The sequence below is a fragment of the Sturnus vulgaris genome, chromosome 17 (genome assembly GCF_052056855.1).
Source record: "Sturnus vulgaris isolate bStuVul1 chromosome 17, bStuVul1.hap1, whole genome shotgun sequence".
Taxonomy (NCBI): Eukaryota; Metazoa; Chordata; class Aves; order Passeriformes; family Sturnidae; genus Sturnus; species Sturnus vulgaris.
The window spans coordinates 3,924,096-3,949,431 of record NC_142259.1 but is presented as its reverse complement, the minus strand read 5'-3'; the positions used below and the strand labels follow the sequence as shown (position 1 = coordinate 3,949,431).

The 25,336-nt window shown below is 36.7% G+C and overlaps 1 protein-coding gene across 1 annotated transcript; it reads left to right on the top strand.

Moving 5' to 3' along the window:
* Positions 1-1,697: 1,697 nt before the first annotated feature.
* On the top strand, positions 1,698-25,336 carry SYCP2 (synaptonemal complex protein 2). Its single transcript, XM_088175202.1, has 45 exons — positions 1,698-1,846; positions 2,618-2,662; positions 3,287-3,427; positions 3,672-3,800; positions 4,931-5,035; positions 5,578-5,602; positions 6,266-6,351; positions 7,208-7,296; positions 7,827-7,861; positions 8,471-8,613; positions 8,692-8,744; positions 8,953-8,998; positions 9,179-9,274; positions 9,646-9,706; positions 10,256-10,404; positions 11,183-11,257; positions 11,703-11,858; positions 12,579-12,675; positions 13,235-13,353; positions 14,288-14,348; positions 14,448-14,505; positions 14,707-14,843; positions 15,156-15,253; positions 15,492-15,610; positions 15,848-15,878; positions 16,143-16,207; positions 16,315-16,372; positions 17,013-17,068; positions 17,547-17,595; positions 17,715-17,889; positions 18,274-18,341; positions 18,707-18,874; positions 19,617-19,800; positions 20,219-20,463; positions 20,575-20,745; positions 20,872-21,039; positions 21,414-21,498; positions 22,002-22,163; positions 22,472-22,599; positions 22,791-22,885; positions 22,966-23,065; positions 23,481-23,539; positions 23,866-23,944; positions 24,360-24,416; positions 24,750-25,336. Exons 2-45 carry the CDS (start codon positions 2,639-2,641, stop codon positions 24,816-24,818), a joined length of 4,374 nt encoding a protein of 1,457 aa, XP_088031328.1. The 5' UTR covers positions 1,698-1,846; positions 2,618-2,638; the 3' UTR covers positions 24,819-25,336.

Sequence of the window (25,336 nt, the reverse complement as noted above, 5' to 3'; positions counted from 1 at the left end):
AGTTGTACTTTACAGCTGGTAAAGCTGCAAGTCTAAGTGATTACTCATTTGGCAACAGGAGTGTAACATTAGTACTGACTTCTTTCCCAACTTCTCTCCCTGTGATCTCAGATCTGCAAGTATTTTAGCTGACACTTGATATTCAAACTGTTGGTATCAACACTTCTGACCCTACATACACAATAACAGCTGTGCCAAAGATTGAAAATACATTGCCCAGCACAATGTCTTCCAGTAACTGTAATAAGGATAAATATTTCTGCTACAGTAGTGAATAAGAGCTCCTGTAAATAGTGCAACCCTACCCTAAAGAGTTTTAGTTCCGTTTTCTCTGGTGTTTTTACATGTGCCCGATATGACTGTGACCAAATAATTTCACTGTTGGTTCTGGTCTGTTTAATGCATAATGCAATGAAACTTCTCTCTGACTTCCCTTCTGCTAAACCAAATAGACTAATGTTACAGCATGAGAAATGAGCTGCAGTCATCTCAGTGTAGATTGCAGGAAGGAAAGCGTGTGATCCATTTCTGGACTGTCTCACTTCTCTTTTACTAAAGAATGAGTAAAGCTGGACAGGCTGAGCCTCTGTTTGCTCATGTGACTGGTAAAGGAAAGCATCAACTTCAAACTGGCTTTGATTATTTCTGCTTCATATGGTGAAAGTACAACCCAGGATTCAATTTTCATAGAAGACTTCTGATGCTCCAAATTCCTCATGCACAGTTTTGTCCTTAGGAGGTTTCTCAGTAAAGCTGTTTCACAAATCTGCTTCAGCACTGCTCACTCCCAGCTCCTCAGTGCAGACACTGCACGTCTCACACCACTTGTCATTTTCTTGCATTACAGTGACATCTCGTGGTATTTTCAATACTTTATGTGCAGTTGGGGTTTTTTGCTTGGTTTGTTTTTTGGGGTTTTCTTGGTTGGATTTTTTTTTTCTTTTATAGTATTGAGTTTTTATCTTTCTCATTTCAGGGAATCAGCAATATTATTTTATTTACGATTGCTGGTTTACCTGCTGTGAAAGGTGGGTTCTCTCATAGAAGCTTCACTATTGCTGCTTATTCTAGGTATGAATGGAGACACTTCTCGATACTCCTTTGGAGTATGTGAGATTCATAAGTTTTATCGCCTGTATTTGTGATATGGCAATAGATACACCAGTGCAGGTTTATCTACAGCCCCCTCTGGCACTGTCGGATTCCATTTAAACACATTATCCAGTATTGCTGGATTCCATTTAAGCACATTATCCAGTGCACTGTTGGATGCCACTTAAGCACATTATCCAGCTCCCTCGGCATAATAAACACCACAGACGTCAGCCGAAGCCCTTTGCCCACAGCAGGTCTGTAACCGAGTGTGTCTTTGCACTTACTAGGGCAGTGAAAGCATTTCTAAATTAAGCACAGGAATGGATTCTGGTTTAACAAGTCATGCCCAGTAATTTCTGTGTGTACGCAGAAATCGATTCTAAGCAGCGGCTCTAGGCTAAGGCAGCTCCAGGTGCCCAAGCAACAACGGCCGCCGCTCTGAGGGCGCTCCCGCCGGCCGCGCTGAGGGCCCGCAGCGCCCGCCCCCCGCCGCTCGCCATTGGCCCGCGCCCGCGCTGCCGGCCGCCGATTGGCTGGCGGGGCTGGCGGGCGCTGAGAGGCGGGGCCGGGCCCGGCCCGCGCTGAGGGCGCGCGGTGATGCCGGGATGCGGCGGGGCCAGGCGGATTCCTGTGGGGAAAAGCGGATTGTGCTGCTCCTCCTCAGGGCTGTGTGACCGCGCCGGAGACAGGAGAGCTGTGAGGGGACAGCGCGGGCCTCAGCGGAGGCCGCTGTGTTCTTGTGTTGGAAAAAGTAATTAAAAATCACCTTGTGTTTGTTATTTCCGTATTATTTAGTACAGGAATAGTTAGGCTGTGTTCCCATTGATGTTCTGCAGAAGTCATTCCCTGTCTTTAATCACTATTTCTTTTGTCTGTATAGTGTCTGGGATGGGGAGACCAAAGCTGCGGGTTGTTGACTGCACATGGGTTGGTTGGTGCAAAATAATCCATACAAAGCATGAACAGATTCGTTGCTTTTCTTAAATGTTCGACAAAGCAACTATTTTGCCTGCCCTTGAGTATTAAGAAACCATTTTCAGAAATCTCTGTTACCCAGATCTTGCTTTTAGCTGGTGGCTAAAAGTCACTTTGGAGCCCATCACTGTATATGTAATCAAGAATTCTTTTTCCCTGTGTCATTTATCATATTTGTGTTAAATGATTTCATTTACCATTTTATGTGAGGCCTTTAATGGAGTTTTGCTGTTGACTCACCTGGTATTGACCTTCTTTGCTCTTTCCTTGCTGGGAAATCCTGAGGGTCCTCTCAGCTCCCTCTGCCTTAGTTTCCAGCTGAGAAACTGCTCATTCCTTCTTCTCCTTTCCTTTAAGCAATTGTTTACTCATGCAAAAAAGTGTCCTTGTATCCCCAGGTGCTTAAACAGCATATATAGCATTTATATCATTATATTATAGCATTTATACACTGACAAACCTTGTGGAGTTTGTAATGTGTTTTGACTGGTTCCAAATGTGTTTGTAAAACCTCTTTAAAGTGTGATGATTTTTCCCTTTTAAGCAGCAGAGTTGGTGAATTGCAAAAATGCCAGCCAGGAATGCCATGCAGGTATGTGCTGATGGAGCAGGATATGAGTTTTGATTGTTTTAATTACTAACATTTAATGGTAAGGAAAGTCTTCAGTGTAGCAGTGCAGTGTGGTAGGAAGAGATTTTCTTTTGGCATGGCTTAGTGCAAAGTAGCTGGGTGGAAAGCAAGAGGAACTGGAAATTGCTACTGAGGAAAAGATATTGTATGCATTTGGCAGAGGTTAATCAACTGAGGTGATACTTAAGATCAAAATGCTGAAATCCAGTTGTAATTGAATGAAATTTAGAAAGAATAAAGGGGCAAAATGGATAAGGTAGCTCAGAAGTGTCAAATACTAAATACACCAAGGTAGGGGCATTGATATGACAAACACTTCTCTAGGAATTTAGTTGTAATATGAGGAAACAAAAGCCAGTTAAGGCAAATAATTAAAATCTCAGTGCATAATTATTTTCAGGATTAATGTATTAGATAGGGTGCTCTGTACTTAAGGTTTTATGCTTAATTATTTTGTGATTCAGAATATTTGCTTCAAATGCAGCAGGTGATTGTATAAAGCTTGCATTAGATCTCTGTTAACTAGATGTGTTATATCAGTGTTAAGCATACAGTAATACAGTTGCTTTGGTATATTGCTTACAGTTTGAAAAGTTAATTGATGAAGCTACAGGAAAAAAGGATTTCCAATCCTTAGAACAATTTCTGGCCACAGAAGAATGTGAAAATGTCTCTCACAAATGCAGCAAACAGTTTGTCAACAAATTGGACAAGCTTCTGTGTTGGGTAATGTAATCACTGCATCAAAATCGTCTGCAGCATCTTTGGAAGAGGGTGAAAAAGACTTTCTAAATTTAGCTTGGTTCACAATAGCAGTTGATTTAAGAACCCAAAATAAATTTTATTAATAAAATCTCTCCTTCAAGCTGCAGCTAAGGTGGCTTTTGAGTACAAAAAGGGCGTCTGGATAATTAAAGATGGGTTCTTGTGGGACTTCACTTTAAAGCTTATGTTGTAATTTCGATTTCAGGCACTTGACAAACAAGAATTCAAAAGCATTTCTACTTTAGTGAATGCTGTTCAGAAATGTGGGAGAAAAATCAGCATAGCAGGAGAAGATGGGCTCCCAGCAATGATAAAACACGGTCTTGTTGGAAGGATAAGTAAAACCATAAAGCATCTGTGAACTTCTAAATAAATATATAAATACAAATAAAGGGCATAAGCAATGCTTCAGTGCTGAGCAGCTCAGTGTTTGGTCAGAATTAAGAATTTCCCGTAACTTTGCAGCAAAGACTATTCATATTTAAATGTTCTTTGTCAAGCAACCCCTTACAAAGGGATGCTGCTCTATCCCAGTGAGGGTTTTGCAAATCATGCAATATATAATTAATTTAGATATGCCTACAACAATTGAAACAAGATATATTTTCATGTGTTTTGTTATATTGCTTTTGAGTCAGGAATTAGAATTTCCTGGTGCCATTTAATTATCTTTTGTTAATTCCCACAGTAGTCCTGCTTTTTCAGCAGATTTTAGGGCTATTCTGATTATTTGGTGTTATTTTTATCTGCATGTTAGATACAGTAATCATTTGTAACTCAGCAAAAACTGAAAAACAGACACCACTTCCTTTCTGCTTTCACCAGAGATTTCTCTGGAGAAAATGAATTACAGTGTCAGATCACAGTTACTCAATTGCCTTCTCAGCTACTTTAATAATAAATAAACAATATAATAATAATAATAAAAAACCTGCAAATAAGAAACAACTGTTGGAACAACTACTGTTCCCATTAAAAGTAAGGTAATTTATTGAAATTGAGGTTGTTTTAGTAAGATAAGTACCCTTTAAAGTCATGTAGAACTCGTTGTCTTTTCTTGTTTTGCAGTTACTGAAGTCTTTCTTCAGTGGTATGAAATACATTACAGGGGCCCAAAATAATAAACAAAATTTAATAATAAACAAAACCAGGATGATAACTTTATGCTTGTATTCACACCATCAAACAACACTTTCATTCAGCCATTTTCAATTTTCAGCTGTTCTGTCCGTGGTGGCAGGTGCCAAAGTCGATCTCCAGCTTTTGTGTTAAAATGTCCTTAAAATCGCCTCATTTTGTTTAGCCTGAGTGAAGAATTTTGTTCTGGGGATAACATCTGCTCAGCAGAGTGGGGATGCTGTTGTTTTAATCATTGTAGAGTTTGTATAGTTTTACTTAAGCATAATACAAACCATTGTCCTTTTCCAGGCTATTAAAATAGATTTACCTTTCTTTTCCCTTTACATGGTCAATTGGTTTGAAAAGTTAAAAGGAATTTTGGTCCTCAGAGGAAATGAAAAGAATGAAATGCTTACAAGTCTGGCTGAAGATTTCTTCATCATGTTGCTGGTAAAACTACATTGATAATAAAATTTGTCAAAGTGATTGCTACTAGTTTAGCAATAAAAGGACTTTAAATATGTTTCTATTTAATGTCTTCCTGAAGTTAACAGTATAATGACTTCTGAAATAGATTATAAATAATTTGGGTTAAACAGTTTGCTGTATTCATACTAATTTCTGTTCATGGCTGGCATCATGAAATAAAGTGAAAAAAACAGTAAATGCTCAATGAACAAAAAAAATTTCGTCTTGATCACATTTTGATTACACCCATTATTGGTCTGCTAGTCCAGTTTATAAGAAATTTGAGTTCATTTCATAAAAAATTTTGTCATTGGTGAAATAATTTCAGTAAATTTAACTGAAATGTAATTTTGGGAAAACACACTTGTTAGTAGAGATCATCTCATAGATTCTTTTTTAGGGACAAAATAATTTCAAAATCTTAAATGTTTTTGATTACTTCCTTCAGGTACATGTTGCCTGATTTTTTTATGCTGTAATAGTTCCTTTATAAAAATTATTTGTTTTGTTTTTTTTTATTGCAGACTGTGTGTGATAGCAGACCTGAAGGTGAGCTTAAAAAGCAGAAATGAGAGTTTCAAATGTCTCTTTCAGGACACACAAAGGATCACATTTCTCATTCCTGTGATGTCAGCTTTAGTTTGAGCTTTCTCTATGGACAGATTTCCTTGGAACTTGCTGTTGTCAGTAATATAAAAGCACATTAAGTCTCAGACATGACAAATGAATTGAGTTATTCCTAAAAAAAGTTGCTTCTAAGGTCCTGCCCCAGCCCAGTGATCCTTCCTTATTGACCTTGTCCTTGTGAATGTCACCCTACCCTTACCTTTCAGTGTGGCACTGGGGAGAAAGTCCCCACAGACTGTTTGGTGTCATGATCAAAGTGAAAGGCTCATTTCCTTGGCCCTGAGGAGATAAATTCCAGCACCTGAGTTGCATCTCAGAGAGCTGAGTTACAGGATTGACCAGTTACATTTAAAAATTAATAATTTCCTACCCAAGGGAATTACACAGTGATGCACAAGAATAGAAACATGGTTACTATAAATTGAAGTAACTATTCTGTTTCACATATCACTAATCCTTTATAAAAATACAGACATGCTGTATTTTATTTCTAAATGAAAATTAATCTTTTCCCAAATGTTAATGAGGGGGCACCCTAATACACTCTTGATTTCAATTCTGCTTTCTTTCTTTCCTGTTTCTTAGGTAAAATGCAAGTACTCGAAAACTTTGTTCTGAGAACATGTTCCCTCATCACTGATGCAAGAATTAATATTTATGTTCAGCAGGAGGTAAACATCCTTCTTTCTAAGCAGCACTTTCCTGGGTAGTGTCTTAACAGACTTTGTGGACACAGTTAAATAACTATTTAACTGTGCAGATGCTACAAAAAAGAGAATATTGTAGTGCTCTAGGATCAGAAGGATTGTATAATGTTTTTCTAGGATTTTTTGTTGTTTATATGTTGGGGCTGTTTCAGATTACTGACCTGTGGTGGGGGGGCTTTTTGTTTGCTTGTTGGGTTTTTTTAAGATCAAAATGCAAAATACTGATATTAAAGTTCTGGTGAGGAAGCTGTACAAAGGCCTAGGAAGAAAAATGTGCTCTACAAGTCCTAGAAAGGATTAAGGTTGTTGGTTGTAAAGTCTTTAGTCACTTGCAGGAAATCTGCATTCCTTCCAGTACTCTCCAAATTTCTCCTGTTTATTTTAGTAACCTCAGGTTATCAGGGGATTTTCCTTCTAGAGAAAGGGAAGGTTACAAAAAAGTCTTCGGTAAAGGCAACATCCCCCGAGGAAAGGCTTTTTAATGTTAATTTCAGGTGCACTTTAGCTCGGCAATCAACTGCAGACAGAACTCTAGCTTGGGAAGATTTTCTGTATTTAAACCTGCAAATAAGAAACAACTGTTAAACAACTACTGTTCCCATTGAAATGAATGTAATTTATTGAAAGTGAGGTTGTTTTAGTAAGATAAATATCATTTAAAGTCATGTAGACCTCATCTTTTCTTGTTTTGCAGTTACTTAAGCCTGTTGCTTTCTTCACTGGTATGAAATACATTACAAGGGCCCAAAATAAGAACAACTCAAAGTTTAACAAACTTACTTTCTATTTAATCTTGCTCTCTTTTTTCCACTCTTCTTAGGTAATAAAAAAACTGAATTTATTGCTTGACAAGATCCCTCGAGATGCCAGGGAAAAGATACTTTCTACAAAGGAGATGTTGCTTGTCATGTAAATGATCTTCAGTATCATTTTTATATCATTCCATCATTTGCAGAGTTGGGAGGCAGTTTTTACTAAATTGTTGTGCAGATTGGTCCCTGTTTAACTCAACTTCTGCACTTGCTGTTGAATTCTCTGTGTTAGTGGCTGTGGACAGGTATTCTCATGGGTTATTCTCATTAGAAGCCTGAATTTTCCTCTTTCCCTGTCTGAATCAGGCTTCTCCCCATCCCATTTGTCATAAAATAATTAAATTCCTATTTAAGATGTGCTTAAAGCACAGTGAATTAGTCACTGGAAGGTTGAGCTGTTCACACTGGGAGTAATTTTACAGCACTTCAGAGAAGCAAAAAAATCAAAATCCTATTTGTCAGATGATTCAGGTTCCCAAGGAGTGCTCACAGAGGTATTTACCCGTGGAAGTCTTGGAGTTCCATGGAATCAGGGGTTTGTCTCATACACTGAAAGTTTGTAATAAACCTTTCTTCTGGGCCTTGTGTTGCTGTCACATTTTGATGAAATATTCTTTTGTTTGGCAGGAGTGAAATGGGGAGGACAATTTTGGATGCTGGAGGTGAGCAGGGGACTTAATTTAGTATTGAGCTGCTTAAAAATTAGATGCAGACCCATTAAGAAACCAGAGAAGGCATTTGGAAGCTGCAGAGTGTTATGGTTAGGGTTAGCTGAAAAATATAAATACTGCATGAAAACAGTCTGCAACCTGGAATGTTTCTGTGTGGTCAGTGTATGGAAAAGTCATTGAAGTTTTTGGTTTTCTGTAGAAGAAAAGTTTTCAAATAGGAAAAATAATAAAGAAGTCAGCCTTTGAGGCTGTGAGCTGTGGCCATGGGTAGTAGTGCTCTAACTTCCCTCAGGGATCACTTTGGTATCCAACAATTTCCCAACTCAGAGAGATGAAAGTTGAAAACAGCTCTCTCTTCTTTAAACACCTGATATGGCTCTGACAGTCCTGGAAAGTTTGGTTGGTTTCATTTTGAAAAACAACTGGTTTAATCGTCATTATTCCCATACTTCTTTCTCTGATTATCCTTTGTGGGTTCCATATTTGGATCTAATGGGGTCTATATTATGTTCAGCACTGCTTTTCCCAGTTTCCTGAGAATATTTTCCAGCTCAGTAGTTATTTCAGTCTGCTCTTGCTGTGAATTGTGTTGTGCTGCAGACTATGACACACAAGTGGCCATCACAGAAGCTCTGTGCAGGATGGTGTCAGAGAAGCAAAGGGCAGTTCTGGCCTCCCAGTGGTTTCCCATGGAGTTTGTGTCCACTGCATTTAAAGGAATTAAAGATTCGGAGTTTGAGACAGTAAGTCACGTGACTAATATTTCCAGGGAGGGAAATTGCCATTTTACAATTCTTTAAGAAATTTTTGTGTTTTAATAGGATTGCAGAAAATTTCTTAACCAGGTGAATGGCATGCTTGGAGACAAAAGAAGGTAAAACTGATTTTTTTTATGCTGATTTTTTTTTTTTATTTTTATGTTGTGATTAAATTTCATGTTGCCTCTTTGGAGTAAAAACATGACTTTGCTGGCATCTCTAAGTCTGTAAAGTTTATGAAAACAATACATTTGCTATGTTCAGATCTGCAAAATTTATTTACAGCATTGTAGAATACTTGAAAAAAATATCCTTTTCTTACAGGGTCTTTACATTCCCATGTTTATCAGCAGCTCTTGATAAGCATGAGGTAAGGTTTTCTGTCTTCTAGTTAAGAAAAAATAGAGATTAAAAAATTACATTTTTTCAGAAGTATACAAATAGACATGGTCTGAAAGTTTGTTAGGGGTTCAGATCAACATGAAGCTTCTTAGCTGGTAGTAATCAGTGCTCTCTGCTCTTACTCTTTAATCTTGTTCTTTTTGTTTAGCTCCAGATACCATTGGATGAAAACCTGGAAGAGTTTTGGATTGATTTCAACGTTGGCAGCAGAAGTATTTCCTTCTATGTGGCAGCAGAGGATGCAGTAAGCTGAGTTCTATTTCCCACTGGGTTGTCCTGGGGCAGCAAATACACACTCCTTGGACTGTGTCAGATTTTATTTCCCCATGTTCAACATGTTGAACCTATGTGTGCGTTCCAGTGCTGATGGTTCTTTAAAAAAAATCCAGATTTGTTGATATTTAGATCAAATAATTTCACAGTAATGACTTCCCAGTGCTGTCCAGGAATAGTTTAACACGTGTAGTGAGCAATGGTGAAGCACAAGTTCTATCACTCTGTAACAGAGGTTTAAAAAGTTGGAAATTTGTCCTCACTGAATAACTTTGATCACTGGATTTCTTTTAATTGTGATATAATACTTTTCTATCTTTCAAAATGTGTTTTTCATGTCAGGATCATCAGTGGGAAACAGTCATTATACAAGAAGATGATGTCAGCATGTACAGCCTGGAAGGTATTTGAACTGAAAAATGGGGCTTTTCTGTTGTGTTCAAACTTGGATTTTCAATCTAATTTCAAGTTGATTAATCTTAAAGAGCTGACTTAATTCTAGTAAAGCAGAATTCTCACTTAAAATATTGTAGGAACTGTTTTTATCAGGTACAAAATTGCACTGCAGTCACATCTGCACTTTGAGCATGCTGGTGTGATTTCAGGAAAATAATTTAATAATTATGTCTTAGAGTTATTTCAATACAAAGTAAGGCATAAGACAATGACAGGTAACAATATTGCTTTTGAACTTGTTAGAACAGTTAATACCTGTAATTTGTATGCAGCTATAGTAAGTAACCCTGAAAGAAAATTCTGTGGATTAATATACAGAATAAGTATTTCTAAAAGATTAAATTTTGAATTGTTTTACTAATAAAATTACTATAGATTAGAGGGAATTAAATAAAATATTAACCTGAACTGAGGAATCTGTCATGTGTTGACAAAGATTATGTGAGATGCTGCTAAATTGAAATGAAGCTGCTTTTCAAATTTTGTTTTTGTCCAGAAAAAGATTCAAAGAAATTATTAACAATAGATCTAAAAAGCCCAATGAGTGTGAACACTCTTGAAGGAGGAAAATTTCTTTTATATTTTGATTCTATCTTGGAAATCAAAGATGTGATCATAAAGATTTATGGATTTCATAAATGTAAGGTAAGATTGAAACACATTTTGAATAGTTTTTAATTGATTCAAACTCAATGTCTCATTGCCATATAAATGTTCCAGCTGTGATTATTGAGCTCTCTCCATACCAAGAGTTTCTCATGAACATCACTGCTGCAGAACTGCATCATCTGTGCAGCTTTGGGAAAGATGCTTAATAAGAACAAGAGGAAATGGCATCAAGTTGCACCAGGGGAGGTTTAGGTTGGATTTGAGGAAAATCTTTCCACTGAAAGATTTCAGAGGCTGCCAGAGCAGTGACTCCGTGTGACACATGAGGATGTGGCACTTGGGGACAAGGGTTAGTGGTGGGCTCAGCAGTATTGGACTCAATCACCTGAAATGTTTCTTTCATTCCAAGACTGAAAATGAATTACAACAAAAATTACCAGGCTGGAACGAGAACACCATACCTTAATGTCAAACTTTTGCATATTTAATTTTCCAGAATTGCGACCTGGTTGCTTACAAATACTTTCCAAAATGATTCATGAACTGTCTTGTTTTGCAGTGCAATTAACATTCATGCATTTACTCATTTATTATAACATTTTTAGCGAGCTACACCTTATTCCCCGCTGCTTGTAATAAACTGCTTTGTCCTGAAGTCTGACTGAGGAACTCATGAGGGATGAAACTGCTGTGAATTTGTAGAATCTGTTTTCATGTGTAATCTGATTTCACACACTTATGATCTGTCACTTAAATATTTTGTTTCCTGTTTAAAAAAAGGGCAGAGTGTCTATTTTGACATGTCCTTTTGCAGGAGTTCAGCAAGAAGCAGTCTGCATCAGTAGTCAAAACAACTGTCCACATTGTCTTTGATGAAAGTGGATCACAGGTATTCTACCTCAGCATGCTGAGATGATTTCTTGGGTTTGTTTAATTAGTCTGATTATTCATAATTGATAATCATTCACAGTAAAAACAAGGACTTCAAAATATCAATAAGCATAGATAAGTCTAAAGCCAGCCAAGTGGTGTCTAGTATGTATGCATTGTTTTTTGGAAGATAATAATATCCAAATCATAGAATAAAACGGACAAATATGCACAGTGCAAGTTCTTTTATGTGCATTGTTACTTAAAAACCCATCCTTGTAACAAAAATAGCAGTTAGGTTGGAAACTTTTCAAAATGAAGGTGTGGAAGCTCTGAAGTTTATCAGAATCTCCAGTGGAGGATGTGTTACTTAGGGTAAAGAAGTTGCTCTGTGTGTATAAAAATAGAGCATTATAAAATCCAAATATTGTATACAAATTAAAAGAAATTTAAATATTCTGTAGGTTCTGGTACCAGAAAGTCAGTTGTCACTAGGTTTGAAAGAAAAATCTGGAGATGAGGAGAAACTCAATAAATACAAAATTCAGCAACCTCCTGGCAGTTTGAGGTCTCAGAGTAAAAATAACAGTCAAGAAAAACTCAGAGGTGATTCCTCCAAGGTAAGTAGGAGTGTCAAAACAAAAAGGAGTAGAGAGAAAATGCATGTCAATTATGTCAATTTAAATATTTGTATATTTAATAGTCTATACCCCTTCTTATTTCACAGTTGGAATATAGTTAGTACTGTAATGAGGGTTTGGTTGTTTTTCCTATGACTTGACACTAAGCTGTAAAAATCCTTTTGCTAAAAAATTTGTTAGTATTTTGAAACTACAGTAATGTGACAGAAATAAAATGGAATTGTTAATGATCTTTAGACCATGATTCTCTGAGAATTCTGTTTAATGAGAAGTTTTTGAAGATATGCTCAAATGTCCCAGTATGGAAAAATCAAGTATGGCCTCAGAGACTGCTGGGGAGGGGCTAAAAACTGAAACAGTTCCCATTTCATGGTGCAGCAGTGGGTGTCTTGCAGTAGTTCATAAACCTGTTCCTGTTCAGTTTGTAGCTTTGCAGAATGTCCAGGGAATCCCTTGGTGGACAAGGGACAGGATTTGCCCATACTTCATTGAATTAATTTAGAAAATAAAACCCATGAATCTCAGTTAAAAAATATTTTGTTGAAATATAACTGCATAAAAATCACATTACCTTGACGTGTGCAGCAGCAGCAATAATAATGGCAAGTGTCAAGAGACTCTTGGCAATAAATGTTATGAATTTTTGTACTGTCATCCTTAAATCAGTGTATTATGGTCAAGTTCTTTCTGTTCCTCAAGATAACTCCATCCCGTAAAAGGAAAGTGTCTGAAGCATCTGTGCTTATTCCTGGAACAAGTGTGTCCACAAGGAGTCCACCGTTTTTTGTCAACACATGTAAGTTTGCAAGTGCTTTCAGGGTAAAAATACACTATAAATGGTCTTTGAAACTCAGGCATGAACTGTGTTCCTTGGCAGAGCTGGAAATGAAAAGGAGAAGTGATAAAATCTCCTGAGCAGATGTTTCAATGGGAAATGTTTAAGGGCCACTTGCTGCTGGTCCATGGGCACGGTGTGGGACAGGCAGGGGCTGTGCTGCATTCCCAGCAGCTCAGGTCACCTGGCACTTCTGCTGCAGCTGGCAGGCAGTGCTGGTGCTGGAGCCAGCTGAGAACTCAGTCAAAATCTATTACAGTGAAGTCTTTACTCAGAAACCAACTGCTTTGTACCAGAGCCAGCCTGAAACAAGCTTTGCTTTTGCCTGCAGACATCCACAGTCCATAGGCTCTTAATCTCCACCTAACAGGGCTGGAATCAATGGAATTGTTAAAGGTCCATCAGGGGCTGGTATCAAAACTAACCAGCTTTTCTTGGAGTTGATGGAATAGCTGTGACAGTGGGCTAAACTCTTCTTGTTGTAATGGGAGAATTCTGACACATCTCTGTTTTGTTTCAGCCACTCCTTTTAAAAGGAGATTTAAATTGCCTTTGGAAATGACCAGCTCTACTAAGAGGTCTGACAATGATACAATAAATGAGAGCAGAACAAAAAATTCCTATCAGGAACCTCCTGGAGTATGCATGTCCTCTGTAGCTAAGTCTCTTTCTTAGAATAACATTAATTTCTATTTTAATTTGTTCCTAATTCATATTTTAAAGACCTAGAGTTTTACAGTCAGCAAGTGACTTGTAGAAAATAGTATGTTTTACTTTATTGCATTATGTTTTCTTGCCCTCTGAAATTCAGGTTTAACATGTTTGAAGTCAGACTGAACTCTGACAAAATTAGGCCAAATTTGCATTCACTCATCAGTTCTCAGTCCAGAATTAACTTCCTATTTTTGGAACCTCAGTTCTTCCTTTGTATATAATAGGAGAAAGGTGCATGCAATAATTTCTAATAGATTATGCAGTAGTGAAATAGTCATAAAACATAGAATACATTCAGCTGGGCTTGTGAAATGTTCAGCTTGCAGCATTTAAAGCATGGGTATTTTTAGTGCATTTTTGATCAGTCATTCACTACTATAAAACAAAACTATACAGGTGTCACTGGCCTGCAGTTTAAGTATATTTTTGATTATTTTTTCTTTCTGTTGAACAATGACTATAATATTTTGATGTTGTTTCTGGTTGTGAATGTCTGCCTTGCTCAGATTGAGGTCAAGCCCCAGACTATGGGACTCTGAAGCATTTTTTGGTGCAGCCATGCTTTGGAAAAGGCTCTCATGTACAGAATGATTTGTTTAGAGCATTTCTTTGGCTTTTATGGCTGTAACTGGCAGTGTTACTTATTGTGTTTCTTAGACTGGGGAAAGATGCACAGTAGACAGTGAATTTTGTGAAACACACCAGATCAGGAAGTCAGATCCAGGAATGAGGCAAAAAACCATGGGGAGATAGTGAAACAGCACTTCCATGGAATGAGAAAGAAAGTCATGTTTTATTAGAGAATGTACTGCTTATGGTTCTGCACTAATATTTTCTTTTGGGTGTCATTCCACTGTAGCAAATGCATTCTGAAGAGGTCTTAAAAGTTGTACAAGAGGCCACAGAAAAGCAAACTTTAGGCAAGTAATTTTACCAGCATTGATAGTCCTTACTTTTAAAATTATTTTCATTTTTTTCTTTTGCCATAAGAATTGACACCAAATTAATGTCTCATTTAGATGAAGTGTTAGATATCATTCCTGATTCTCAGCCAGTTGGGAGAAGCAACAAACCTTTGTAAGTACTGGAAAAGAATTCCAAGTCCTCGTTGTCACTCACTTTGAAGGGGGAATTTGCAAGCTTTACCAGAATTCTTATTTTGTTGCAATGTAAAATGCTTTGATATCTCTAAGATCTATTAATTTTCATATTTTATTATGCACTTTTAAAATAATTAAGAGTCAAGTTCTGACAGTAGGATGGTGTTGTCTTTGTTAGGCTGCCTGGTCTTTTGGAGACTTCTTTTGATAAAACTGAAACATGGAAAAAAAGAACATTCCCTCTTCCTGAGAAGAATGTAACAACTGGGGACAAGCAAAAGCCAAATCTGTCACTGGCACGTGCATCCCATCCAGGTGATGGTCACACTTGGTCAACTGTTACTCTCAAAAATAGATTCAGAGAAATTCACTTGCAGTGGTGCTTGTTTTTCCCATTATTACTATTGGTAGTGAAAGAGCTGTGAAACAAAAAGCATTTCTTCAGCTTTTTGAAGTACCTCTCCAGATAAACAAACAAAAAACCCAGAACCAATAAGAAAATTGAATTGATACCATCCTCAGTGAAGAGGCAGAGTGTTGGTCATTTGGAACAGAAACTGTTAAATACAGAAAGGAAAAATACTGAAACTACTACTACTGAACCGTGGTTTAAAACTTTCCTTTCAGCCAGAGTGTCTGACACATCTTTGCATTCTGACCTTGCACAAGAGGACCCTGATGTTTCCCTCAGAAAAGACACTGCAAATCCAAAACAGTCGAAGACAGTGAGAGTTTCTTACCTTTGTTTCTGCCACTTGGAATTAAGAGAATTGTCCAATTTTCAGTGTTTCAAAATTGGTGTGTTTATGTTTGCTGTCATGCAAGGGAACATGGTTTTCAAATGAATGTAATTGAATCCATTAGGAGACATTTAATGAAGTTTAGAGGGTTCTTAGGAACATGAAGTTCTGTTTGCAGCTTTGTTCTTCTGTTGGATGTTGAGTCTTAAACTGTTTTTTATAGAAACCAAAGTCTAAAGAAATGGCAGATGCAGCCAAATCACTGATCAGTAAAATCAGTGACAGATACAGAGACAAGAGTGATGTGAAGAGCAAAGCAAGAGATTCCCTGGGCTTTAACAGGTATGATGTGGACTATTTCCTTTTGTGCTGTCTTTGTGTGCCTCTGGCTGTCTCTGTGATGTACCCATGGATGCTGATAAATGAGAGGGACTGGGCTTTTTTAATCTACCATTTAATTGAGGTTGTATTTAAATGCATGAATAAATTTACTGAGTTTGATAAGGGTTTTTTTATATAGGCAATATTCTAAGGAATATATTCTAATTAGTATTTAACAAAATGTATCTTTATTTTTAGAACACATTTAAATAAATCCTGGATTTCCAAGGTAACACATTAGAGCTTTTGTTGGAATTGTTGTTAATATGTACATACATGGTGGAAGTCAATAGGTGTAAAGGGAAAGTTCATAAATACCATTGAATATTAAGTATCTGTAGATGTTAATGCTAATTATTCATTGACTGCAAATATGTTTTGCTATATTGAGCTGTTGCTAATCAACCTGATTATCCTCATGATGAGGAAGTTGCTTTTTGAGATGAGTGTCTATGGATGCACAGTCAAGAGCTAACTTTTCATTTATGGATAGGAAGAAGTTCAGGACAGGACCTTAAAAACTGCTTCTTTTCTTAATATAACTGCTGGTCGTGTTCTGTAAGTAGTTAGAACATTTTCAAACACAATTTCTGATTACCCACACCTGACTCTGTGAAATGTTCATTAATTCAGTCACAAAAATGATCTCTGTGTCTGTTTGACAGGGATGATGTCTACAACTTTAACATCAGTGGGTTTGATGAGCCTACAATCAAGCTCGGAGTAAGAAATAACTGAAACTTTTATGTTATGAATAGAATAGAAAGGAAATCAGTCACATGTCTACTGAGAGTATAACTAAGATCTGAAAATCCAAGTTGTATCAGTGAACTAAGTGGGGGAGAAAGTTTGCCTTGTAAATACCTCCAGCATTCTCAAATATTGAACAATTTATATGTCTTAAGATTCTGGCCATTTCAGGCTATGATGATGTTTTTCCTCAGTCAAGAATTAAACTGTGCTTTAGGAGTATTATCCTGAAAACATTATTGGCATCCTTCTAATCACCATTTTAAAGACATCTTTGTCCAGATGTTTGAGCAAAAAGAAAATCTAATGATGATAAAAGATATTTTTGCTTCTTGTGGCTCAGAGGAGGAACTGAGGCAGGTTGTGAAGCAGGTGGGTGGGAGCTCTGGTATTGCTTTGACATACTGAAAGCTTCAGTCAGCTGTGTTGGTTTGAACTGTCAGCTCTATTAAATAAATTTTAAGATAGAAATTAATGATACTTAATTGCTGACTGTAATAACTAAGAAAATAAAACCTCCTTAGCAGTTACTGACTGATGGCCTGTTTAATTTTGTACAGATTCTATAACCAATGAAAACCTTCATTTGTTTTTTCTTTATTTGCATTTTTAGATCCAAGAATTGCGTGTGACTGAACTGAGTGTTCATACAGAGACAAACAGAAAAGGGTAGGATGTTCTGTTTTGATTGCTGATTATTCTAGTACAGCCTGCAGTCTCCAGCAGGCAGTCACAATATTCCAGGGAATGTTGCATGACAAGAATATCTTGGCTGTGTTGGTTTTTTAAGCAATAATCATTGCTGTGTTCTCCTAGGCTGTTCCTTGGTGGTCCTTTGGGAAGGTGCTAAAAAGGAAAGGATGTGTTCCATGAAGGAGATAAAAACTCCTGAATAGAGGGGGATGGGTTTTGGTTAATGATCCTCCTGGAAAGGGCTGTGCTGTTGTTGTGTACTCCTCCTGATAACTGGGAAACAAACACAACCTTCAGGGTTTAAGGTGAACAGGTAATTCCAAAATAATGTAGAAACAAAAGTAGGTACCCTTGTTTGAATCCTTAAGCCAGATATCACGGGAATAGTAGAAAGCTTTAGAACAACTATTTTAAAATGTAGTGTTTAAAGGTGGATTTTATTTCTCTAATTAAGGAATACAGCCATCAGTAAATCCAGCACAGAAGGGAAGGGAGGAAAAAAGGTAAGGCTCAGATTTTTATGGATCAGCATAGTTTGTCCTCTTGCCTTTAATTACCAGTTATGTAAGCAGATTGTGTATAAAATTAATCAGTAATTTATGGACTTTTTCGGGTTTTGTAGACGAGAACCAATCGAGACAAGAAGCATCTTTTTAGTGACTCAGACACAGAAAACAAAGGGGATGACAGCAAGACAGAGATTAGTTGGCTGCAGGAATCCAAGAGGAAACCTAAAGCCCAGATAATTGATTACAGTAGAAGTAAAAAATCAAGGAAACCCAAGAGCCCAGACAAAAGTAAGGGGTTTTTTGTCCATATATTTGAGAAATTCTGCACTATTTGTCCATTGATCTGAAGTACACAGCATGGCATGTGCTGTGTTGCAAATATACATTTTTGTTGTCTTGTTTCCAAGCATAAAGAATTTTCAAATTAGTTCTAATCATTTATAAAGATCAATTTGCATAAATTCTGTATTTTACTGTGGAAAACTATGGGAGGATGGGACAGGTACAAGTTGTTGTCAATTTAAAAAATGCCTTTTTCAAAATAATGGGCTGAAAGCAGTTACTGATCAATCAATTTGTGGGCATGAAAGTGATTCTGTTATTTTACAGCTAAAACTAATGGCAAGCATTTGAATATTTTCCTGATTTTTCCACCTTCTTGTATTGTAACAGCAAATAAATCCTCTGAACCTACTTATCACATGGATAAAGCTAAAGGCAAAAATACAAATAAGAAAAAGGTAAGTGTAAATTTGTAACTACAATTTTAATGTAGATTAAAAATCTTAGTTCCCCCCAGAAACGGTTTTAAAATAGTCTTTCATAAATATGTGACATTTCTCCCAGATAATTTGTTAAATACAATTTATTCTTTTCAAGTACTGTATTCTTCTCATGTAATATTTGTTGGTTTTTCAGTCACGAGTGAGTTAAAATGATTTTGTACATTGGGTGCTGGTTTTAGTGGACTGATAGTTGGATTCTCTGAGCTATGGTGAAGTTAAACCCTTTTAGTTTCAAGTAATTAAACCAAGTAATCTGCCATTTTATCTTATGTATGTATTAATCATTCTTGTTAACTGAAGATGGTTTTATTCTTCCAAAGATAAACAAAAACCCCCAGGATTCGAATGAAATGATAGTAAAGTCCACCAGGAAAAAACTCCCTCGAAGAGCAGCAGCAACAAAAAATTACAAAGAGCCTTCCAGTTCTGAGTGTGAGAGTGAAGAAGAGATTCCAACATGCACCTCTAGGGAGAAATCCAAAATACAGGTGTGCAATTCCACTTGATTATTAAAAATCCATTCCTGCCATGTTTTTCAGAGTAAATTCTGCTCTGCTTTGTACTTGATACTCCTGAATTTTAAGTGCCTAACATAAGCAAACTGAAGTTAATTTTAGTATTTTAAATATTGCCTCTTTTTTAAAAAATTATATGTATTGAGCTGCTAAGAAAATCAGTCCTAAATAATCTTCCTAGTCATAATAGATTTTGGTTTCTGTATATGAGATTTATTCTGCTGCAAAGAACTACTGTGTGCTGTACTTTGAAAATGTGACAATATTTTGAAAATGTCCTTAAATGGGAGGGCTTAGTGAGCCAAATCTTGTTGAGTTGATGTGGTGCTGGTAATGTTGTGTCAATACATTTGCTGAATATCCAAATGGATTTTTAGTAAAGGAACACTGGTTAATAAAACATTTTCATTGTTTTAGTATAGCATGTCAATATATATGGAAATGTTTATAAACTTCATTAATTAAATCCTGAAACATCAGTAATTGCCTCCAGTAATTAAGTAATTCATAACAATAGAAATTTATGTGTTGAGTTAAAGAAATTAAATGTTTTTTGATATTGGAAAACCTGATCTGCTTATGGATTTAAGTATTTCTGAGGATGGTCTTTCTGCTTGATCAATGGTATATAGATAATAAATCTATATCTCTCTTTACCAGCTTTTCTGGACACTGTGTTTACGAAGATGTTTTTATAACTTTTGTATTTTAATAGAAATATATGAATGGGGCAGTCAAGGACTCCAAGCAGCCAAAGGCAATGCAGATGGTACCTGTGGAGCCACTGAGAGTGGATAGCTGTGTGCAGAAAACACTGGTCCAAGCCAGGAATTCTGCAGAGCAGAAGGAAGTGGAAATGCCTTCACCTGAGAGTCCTGCCTCCCTTGAGACAATGAGATGTAGGTATTTTCACTTCTAATGTCTAGCAGTATTGAATCAAGAGGTGGAGGCTAATTGAGGGTTATCACAGCAGTATAATTTTACATTTATTTCTTGTTTCAAAATGAGATCTCATAATTCCAGTTGTTCTACATAATTGAAGGGACTGTATTAGTATGTCACTAACACTTCTGTAGGTTGGTGCAGTTATTTGACATCAGGGTAATACAGAAACACATTTTGTCAGCGTTAGAACAAATCTGGTACTGCTGAAACAGTGGCAGAGGGAGAAGGGGGAAGTGTGGCAAGGCCTGTGCCAAATTCCACCAGTCTGAGACTTAGAAATTGCCAGGGCTGGAGCAGGGAGCAGAGTGGGGCTTTGGCTGCCCTTGGGTACCCCCCAGTGCTGGTGCTGACAGTGCAGGAACTGTTTCCCAGGTGCTGAGAGAGTGTCAGATGTCAGTCCAGAGCACAGCTCCAGTGAGAGGTCGCTTGGTCTGCAGGAATCAACACCAGAAGCCAGGGAAATGCTAAACTCTGAGAGAGCAACCTCTCCCAGTAATTTCTGTCCACAAAATGAGAGTTTTCAAAGTCTGGGTGTAACTCAGTCCCCTGAGACAGCAGTTACAAAGCTGGCATTTGGAAGGAAAAGCTTCTCACCAGTTTTAACTGAAGCATCCGTGGTAAGAGCATTAACCTTTCTCTAGAGTTGTTTTAACTGAAGTTCTTTTTGGCTGCCAGCTGTTTTTTGCTTCTCCTCTCAATAAAGTTTGGGGTTTTTTGTTCCTGTGCAGCTCAGCTTAACCAAATACAAAACTGTCAGTGGCAAAAATTCCAAGGGAGCTGCAGCAGAAACCTGTAACAATAACGAAGATTCAAGTTTCCAGCATCGCTTTTCAGACACGTTTTCTGCTAAAGGAAGGCTTCAGGATATCACTAAACCTATCCCCAAAAATAAGGAGGAGGTATGTTCCTAAATTCTTTGCTCTTCAGAAGAGACCTGCAGCTTTTTGCTTTATCAGTTAACAGATGGTGACGTTTAAGGGACATCTCCTTTCAATAATGATTTTATTTTTTTCCTTAATGTGTAGCTCAGCTTAACAACATATAAAGCTGACAGTGGAAAACGTGCAAAGGGAGCTGTGCTGGAAATGGGGAATAACAAAGAGGATTCAAGTCTCCAGTCTTGCTTTTCAGACATGGTTTGTGCTAAAGGCAAACTCCAGGATCCCACAAAACCTCTCAGTAAAAGTAAAGAGGTGAGTTAGGACATTGCTTGCTCTCCAGAAGAGAGCTGCAGCTTGGTATCTCTGTTCTCTCCTTTCCAGGTGCTGAGGTTTAAGGGAAATGCATCTCAGTATTTAACACAGATTTTGGGACCTAATAGTTAATTTTTAAATACTGGAGATTAATTAGATAATTGTTTATCATTTTCATACAATAAAATAATTATATCCCAACAAGATCAGTTACAATTCATATTTTTTTAAATAACAAGGAGTAAATATTTTCTTAGTGACTTCCAATAGAAAATAAATTATTTTCTCACAACATAAATGTGAGTTTCTGATGGAGACTTCTAAAAGCAATTTAATGTTGAAGCTAATAAATAAATCAGTGACTTTTCTTTTAGGGTTGTGTAGCACCATCCCCACTGTCCAGCAGGAGTAGAGTACAGTCTTGGATTAGAGAACCTTATTCCCCCTTGAATGAGTCAGGTACAGACATTTAATTTAAAGAAAAAGCCTTCCTATATGTCTCCATAAGGGTTAAGAAAAATGTTTTATTTGGCATGATAATATGGCCAACGTTTGTTAATCTTCTTATATTTTATATATTTTCAGTATTATTCTATTTTTTACTCTTTTTCTCATTTTTTCTGCTGTTTTAATTATCCCAAAAAAGTATGAAAATCAGGCTCCAAAATGCAGCTTTAGTAAAGAGTTAGTTGTGCTCTAAATAAAGAGGCATTCCTACTGATACTGGGAAAAAATGGGGATAACAGTTCTATCAGAAAAAATCCCAGACTTGCTCATCAGTCAGTTAAATGTGCCCTCTATAAATGTAATGGGTATTAATTCCTATATAATTCTCACATTTTAAAGCCAAGGTACATCCTCTTAGAGTTTGCATCCAATGTATGAACAAAATCTTCCTTATCCTCCCATCTGATAGTTCTAAATAATGCTAAAATCCAGCATTGTTTCCATGTTTATTGAAGGACCGAGTGTACAGACATTCCACAAACGAATTTATCACAGCACTACAGAAAGCAGCTCTGATGAGGCAGAAACAAGCAAAGAAGAGGAAAAGAAAGGAAGGAGAAGAATAAGTTTACAGCCCAAAAAATTATTTAAAACAGATGATGCTGTTACTTGCAGAGGTTGGTCATGGACTGACAGTGCAAAGTTTTAAAATGATATGACAAATTTTTTACAAGTTTTAACAAGGAAACAGAATATCCATAAAAAGGCATTTCACATGTTAAATCAAAGAATAAAAAATACCAAATATTTAGAGACTGGATCCATATAAAAAGTCAGAAAATTGATATGCAAATAGAAACTGGCTTCAGCCATCTGATTGGTGACATAAATTTATACAGAACAAAATCTGTCCCAAGCCCTGTGCTAACTTCAGATTGGGAACTTTATAAGACTGAATTTGACATTTTGTTTTTGTTCTCTTCAGTGTCTGAAACGGTCTCCACTCAATCTGTAAATGACCTGTCTGGTTTGGATGGGGAATTCTGGAAGCCTGATTGCTCAACCATCAGCATTTGTCAGCAGCTCCAGAAAGAAGTTACCAAAAAAATTGAGGCAAGACCCTTCATGTGCATCACTTGGGGGGTACATGAGCACATGAGGGATAGCTTGGCTTGCACCACACAATTACATTTTTAAAAGGGGGTTTGTTGTGATATTAAGCAGTTAAAACACTGAACGTATTACAGGGTTGTTTTTTTCTGAAGTGCAAATAATCTGAATTTCATGTTAAAACATCCTCTTAGAACCGCTCCCGGAAAATGGATAATTATAATAAGCAAACACTGAGAGCTGCCCATCAGCATTTGGCAACAATGAGTCACCAACTCCATGAATGCAGGTCAGTAATGGCAGGTTTCTGCTAAAACATCCTTAAAATGCATGAATACCTTCTGCAAATAACCTGGTTTGTTTTGGTAGGATCAAGCAGTTGGATGAATTTCATTTTACTCTCACTGAGGAACTTGAGAAATTTGAAAAGGATTCTCAGTCCCTGAAAATAATGGAAAAAGAATTCTTGGTTTGTATTTTAGTTGTTTGATCATGGGTACGAGGGAATTCTGGTAGAATCTGTAGATCATTCACATAATCTTTAACTTAATATCATTAATTTTGATTTTCAAAGCCCTTACCTTTTTGCTTCTAGTTGGGTCAAGTTTCAAATAATGCATTTGGATGCTCTTAGAATCCCAAGGTCACTCTGTGTTTTCCTACATGTATCCACTATATGAATTCCTGTACTTTTTCCTCCTACAATAAACTGCTACAAGTACTTTAATGGGCTGGGTTTTTCCAGCTCCTGTGGGGGCTGTGTAACTCCTGTCCCTTCTGTGTTGAATCTGTCGTTGTCATTTTGTTCATATTAGAAATTAATTACTTTTAGTTTGGAAAATCAGTTCCCATTGATGAGCATCTCTTAATATTTTTCTTTCCAGACCTTTTGGAAAAAGCACTCCCAGTCTTTTAGTACATACATGAAAAATGAGCAGCAGAGGTCAGTAGGGTTCCCTAATCCTGGGATGAGATTTGTGTTCTGTTCACTTGAGGGAGATCAGCACAACTCCTCTTCTCTCTGCAACTTCTTCCATAAAAGAGAGATGATTGATGAGAAAATGAGATTAAATGAGATTAAAATGTTCATGTAATTATTCTCCAGCTAAATTTCTCCACGTACCTGAGGGACTGTTCCAGCAGTAACAATGATGGGGATATTTATCCATGCTTTAAATGCAAATAGACTCCTAACAAGGGGATGTATTTGTGCTCTGTGTAGGAAGTTCTTATGTAGCAAAGCTGCTTGAATTGCCTTTATTTCTTTAGAATTCAGGTTCTTAAAACTTCCTTTGAAAAGAATATCTGCTATTCTGTTGGCTTGGAAGAAAATGTTTTTACTTCAGAGGTAGGGTGAACTTCTATTTTGCTCATTTTAATAATTCCTCAATTGTACCCACAGATAGCAGTAGTGACTTTTTTCCTGAAGATTTTATCCTCACCATTATATTAATGATACATAATATTTTTTTAGCTTTTGCCATAAAATGTCCCTTAAATTCACAATATTCATTGTTTATGCCTAGATTTCACCCACTGCAAGGTGTGTGCATTTATGAGGACTTATTATGGATTCTGTGACTTTGTTTATTGGTGTTGCTCATCCAAGAAAGAAAAAATATAAAACATCCTTTTCCATAGGCATGTGGCTGCATGTTCATCTGTATCTCTTGGTTATGACACATTTAGGGATATCATTGTTTGCTTGAAAATGTGGTGGCAGTGGTGAGCAGAGGAGATGCATTCAGTGGTTTTTTTCGTAGATGCATCTGATGAAAGAAGACATAAAAGGACTCCAAGAGAAATTTCTAAAAGAAATGGTAAATAAATTTATCTTGTCCTCATTTTTTGTTTATTTTGTGAGGTTTGAACACTAAATTACTAAAATTTTGATTTCTAGTCTCCTGTCAAAAATAAAAATTAGTCAGAATGCAAATGTCACTGACATATTTAAAACCTTACCTGGGGGGTGGGAGCCACGGGGAGATGTGAACAGACTCGTTTAGTTCTGAGTCTTAATGCTGAAAAGTATCATCTTTGAGATGTTAAGCAGCAGGTTCAGTGCACCAGGATTACAATACATTAAATAAAATCGGAATTTTTTCAAAAGCATGTGATAAGTGATAAAAATGATAAGTGTAATTTTTTTGTAGCAAGAAGAGGAGCTGTGTAACGTTCGCAGGGGATTGCAGACCTTGTTTCAATCAAAGGCAGAATTCTGAAGTGATTTTTCAGATTCCTTCCTGAAATTCAAGGTGAATAGAAACACTTTTGTAATGGAAAATTTGGTAACTTTTTCTTTTTTTTTGGTCACACTCAAAGAAACTAACGAAATCATATTTTCCTTAATAATAGTAAAATATCTGTGGATAAAATTTACCCACTCACCTGTAAGATTTGGAGTTTTTACTGAGTCTGCTAAAATGTAATATGCCATTTTGTTTTTAGCACATGCTACTTTTAAATAACTCTTTAACAATTTTTATAGGTTACTTAACTGACTTTCAGAGAAATCACTTTGAATTTCACTTTGAATCTACGTTTTGGTTCTGATCCAGAATACAAGTCAGGAATTACTCAGGGACCAAACCACCTGGTTTGATCTCAGTCTTGTTTGTCTGTGGTGTTGGACTTGAGCAGGATTTTCTGAGAGAGAACACTTGTGTTGGAACTGTGTTTCAAATAGTTCTATTAAACTTAAGTCAAAAAAAACCAGATGTTGTCTGTTGGGTTTTTTACT

Bases quoted from the DNA above. Each gene is read 5' to 3' on its own strand.
- SYCP2 (XM_088175202.1), top strand. From the start codon at position 2,639: ATGCCAGCCAGGAATGCCATGCAG. The intron at 15,611-15,847 runs GTATGATGTGGA...CTTTATTTTTAG, and splicing joins GATTCCCTGGGCTTTAACAG to AACACATTTAAATAAATCCT. The intron at 21,040-21,413 runs GTGAGTTAGGAC...CTTTTCTTTTAG, and splicing joins CTCTCAGTAAAAGTAAAGAG to GGTTGTGTAGCACCATCCCC.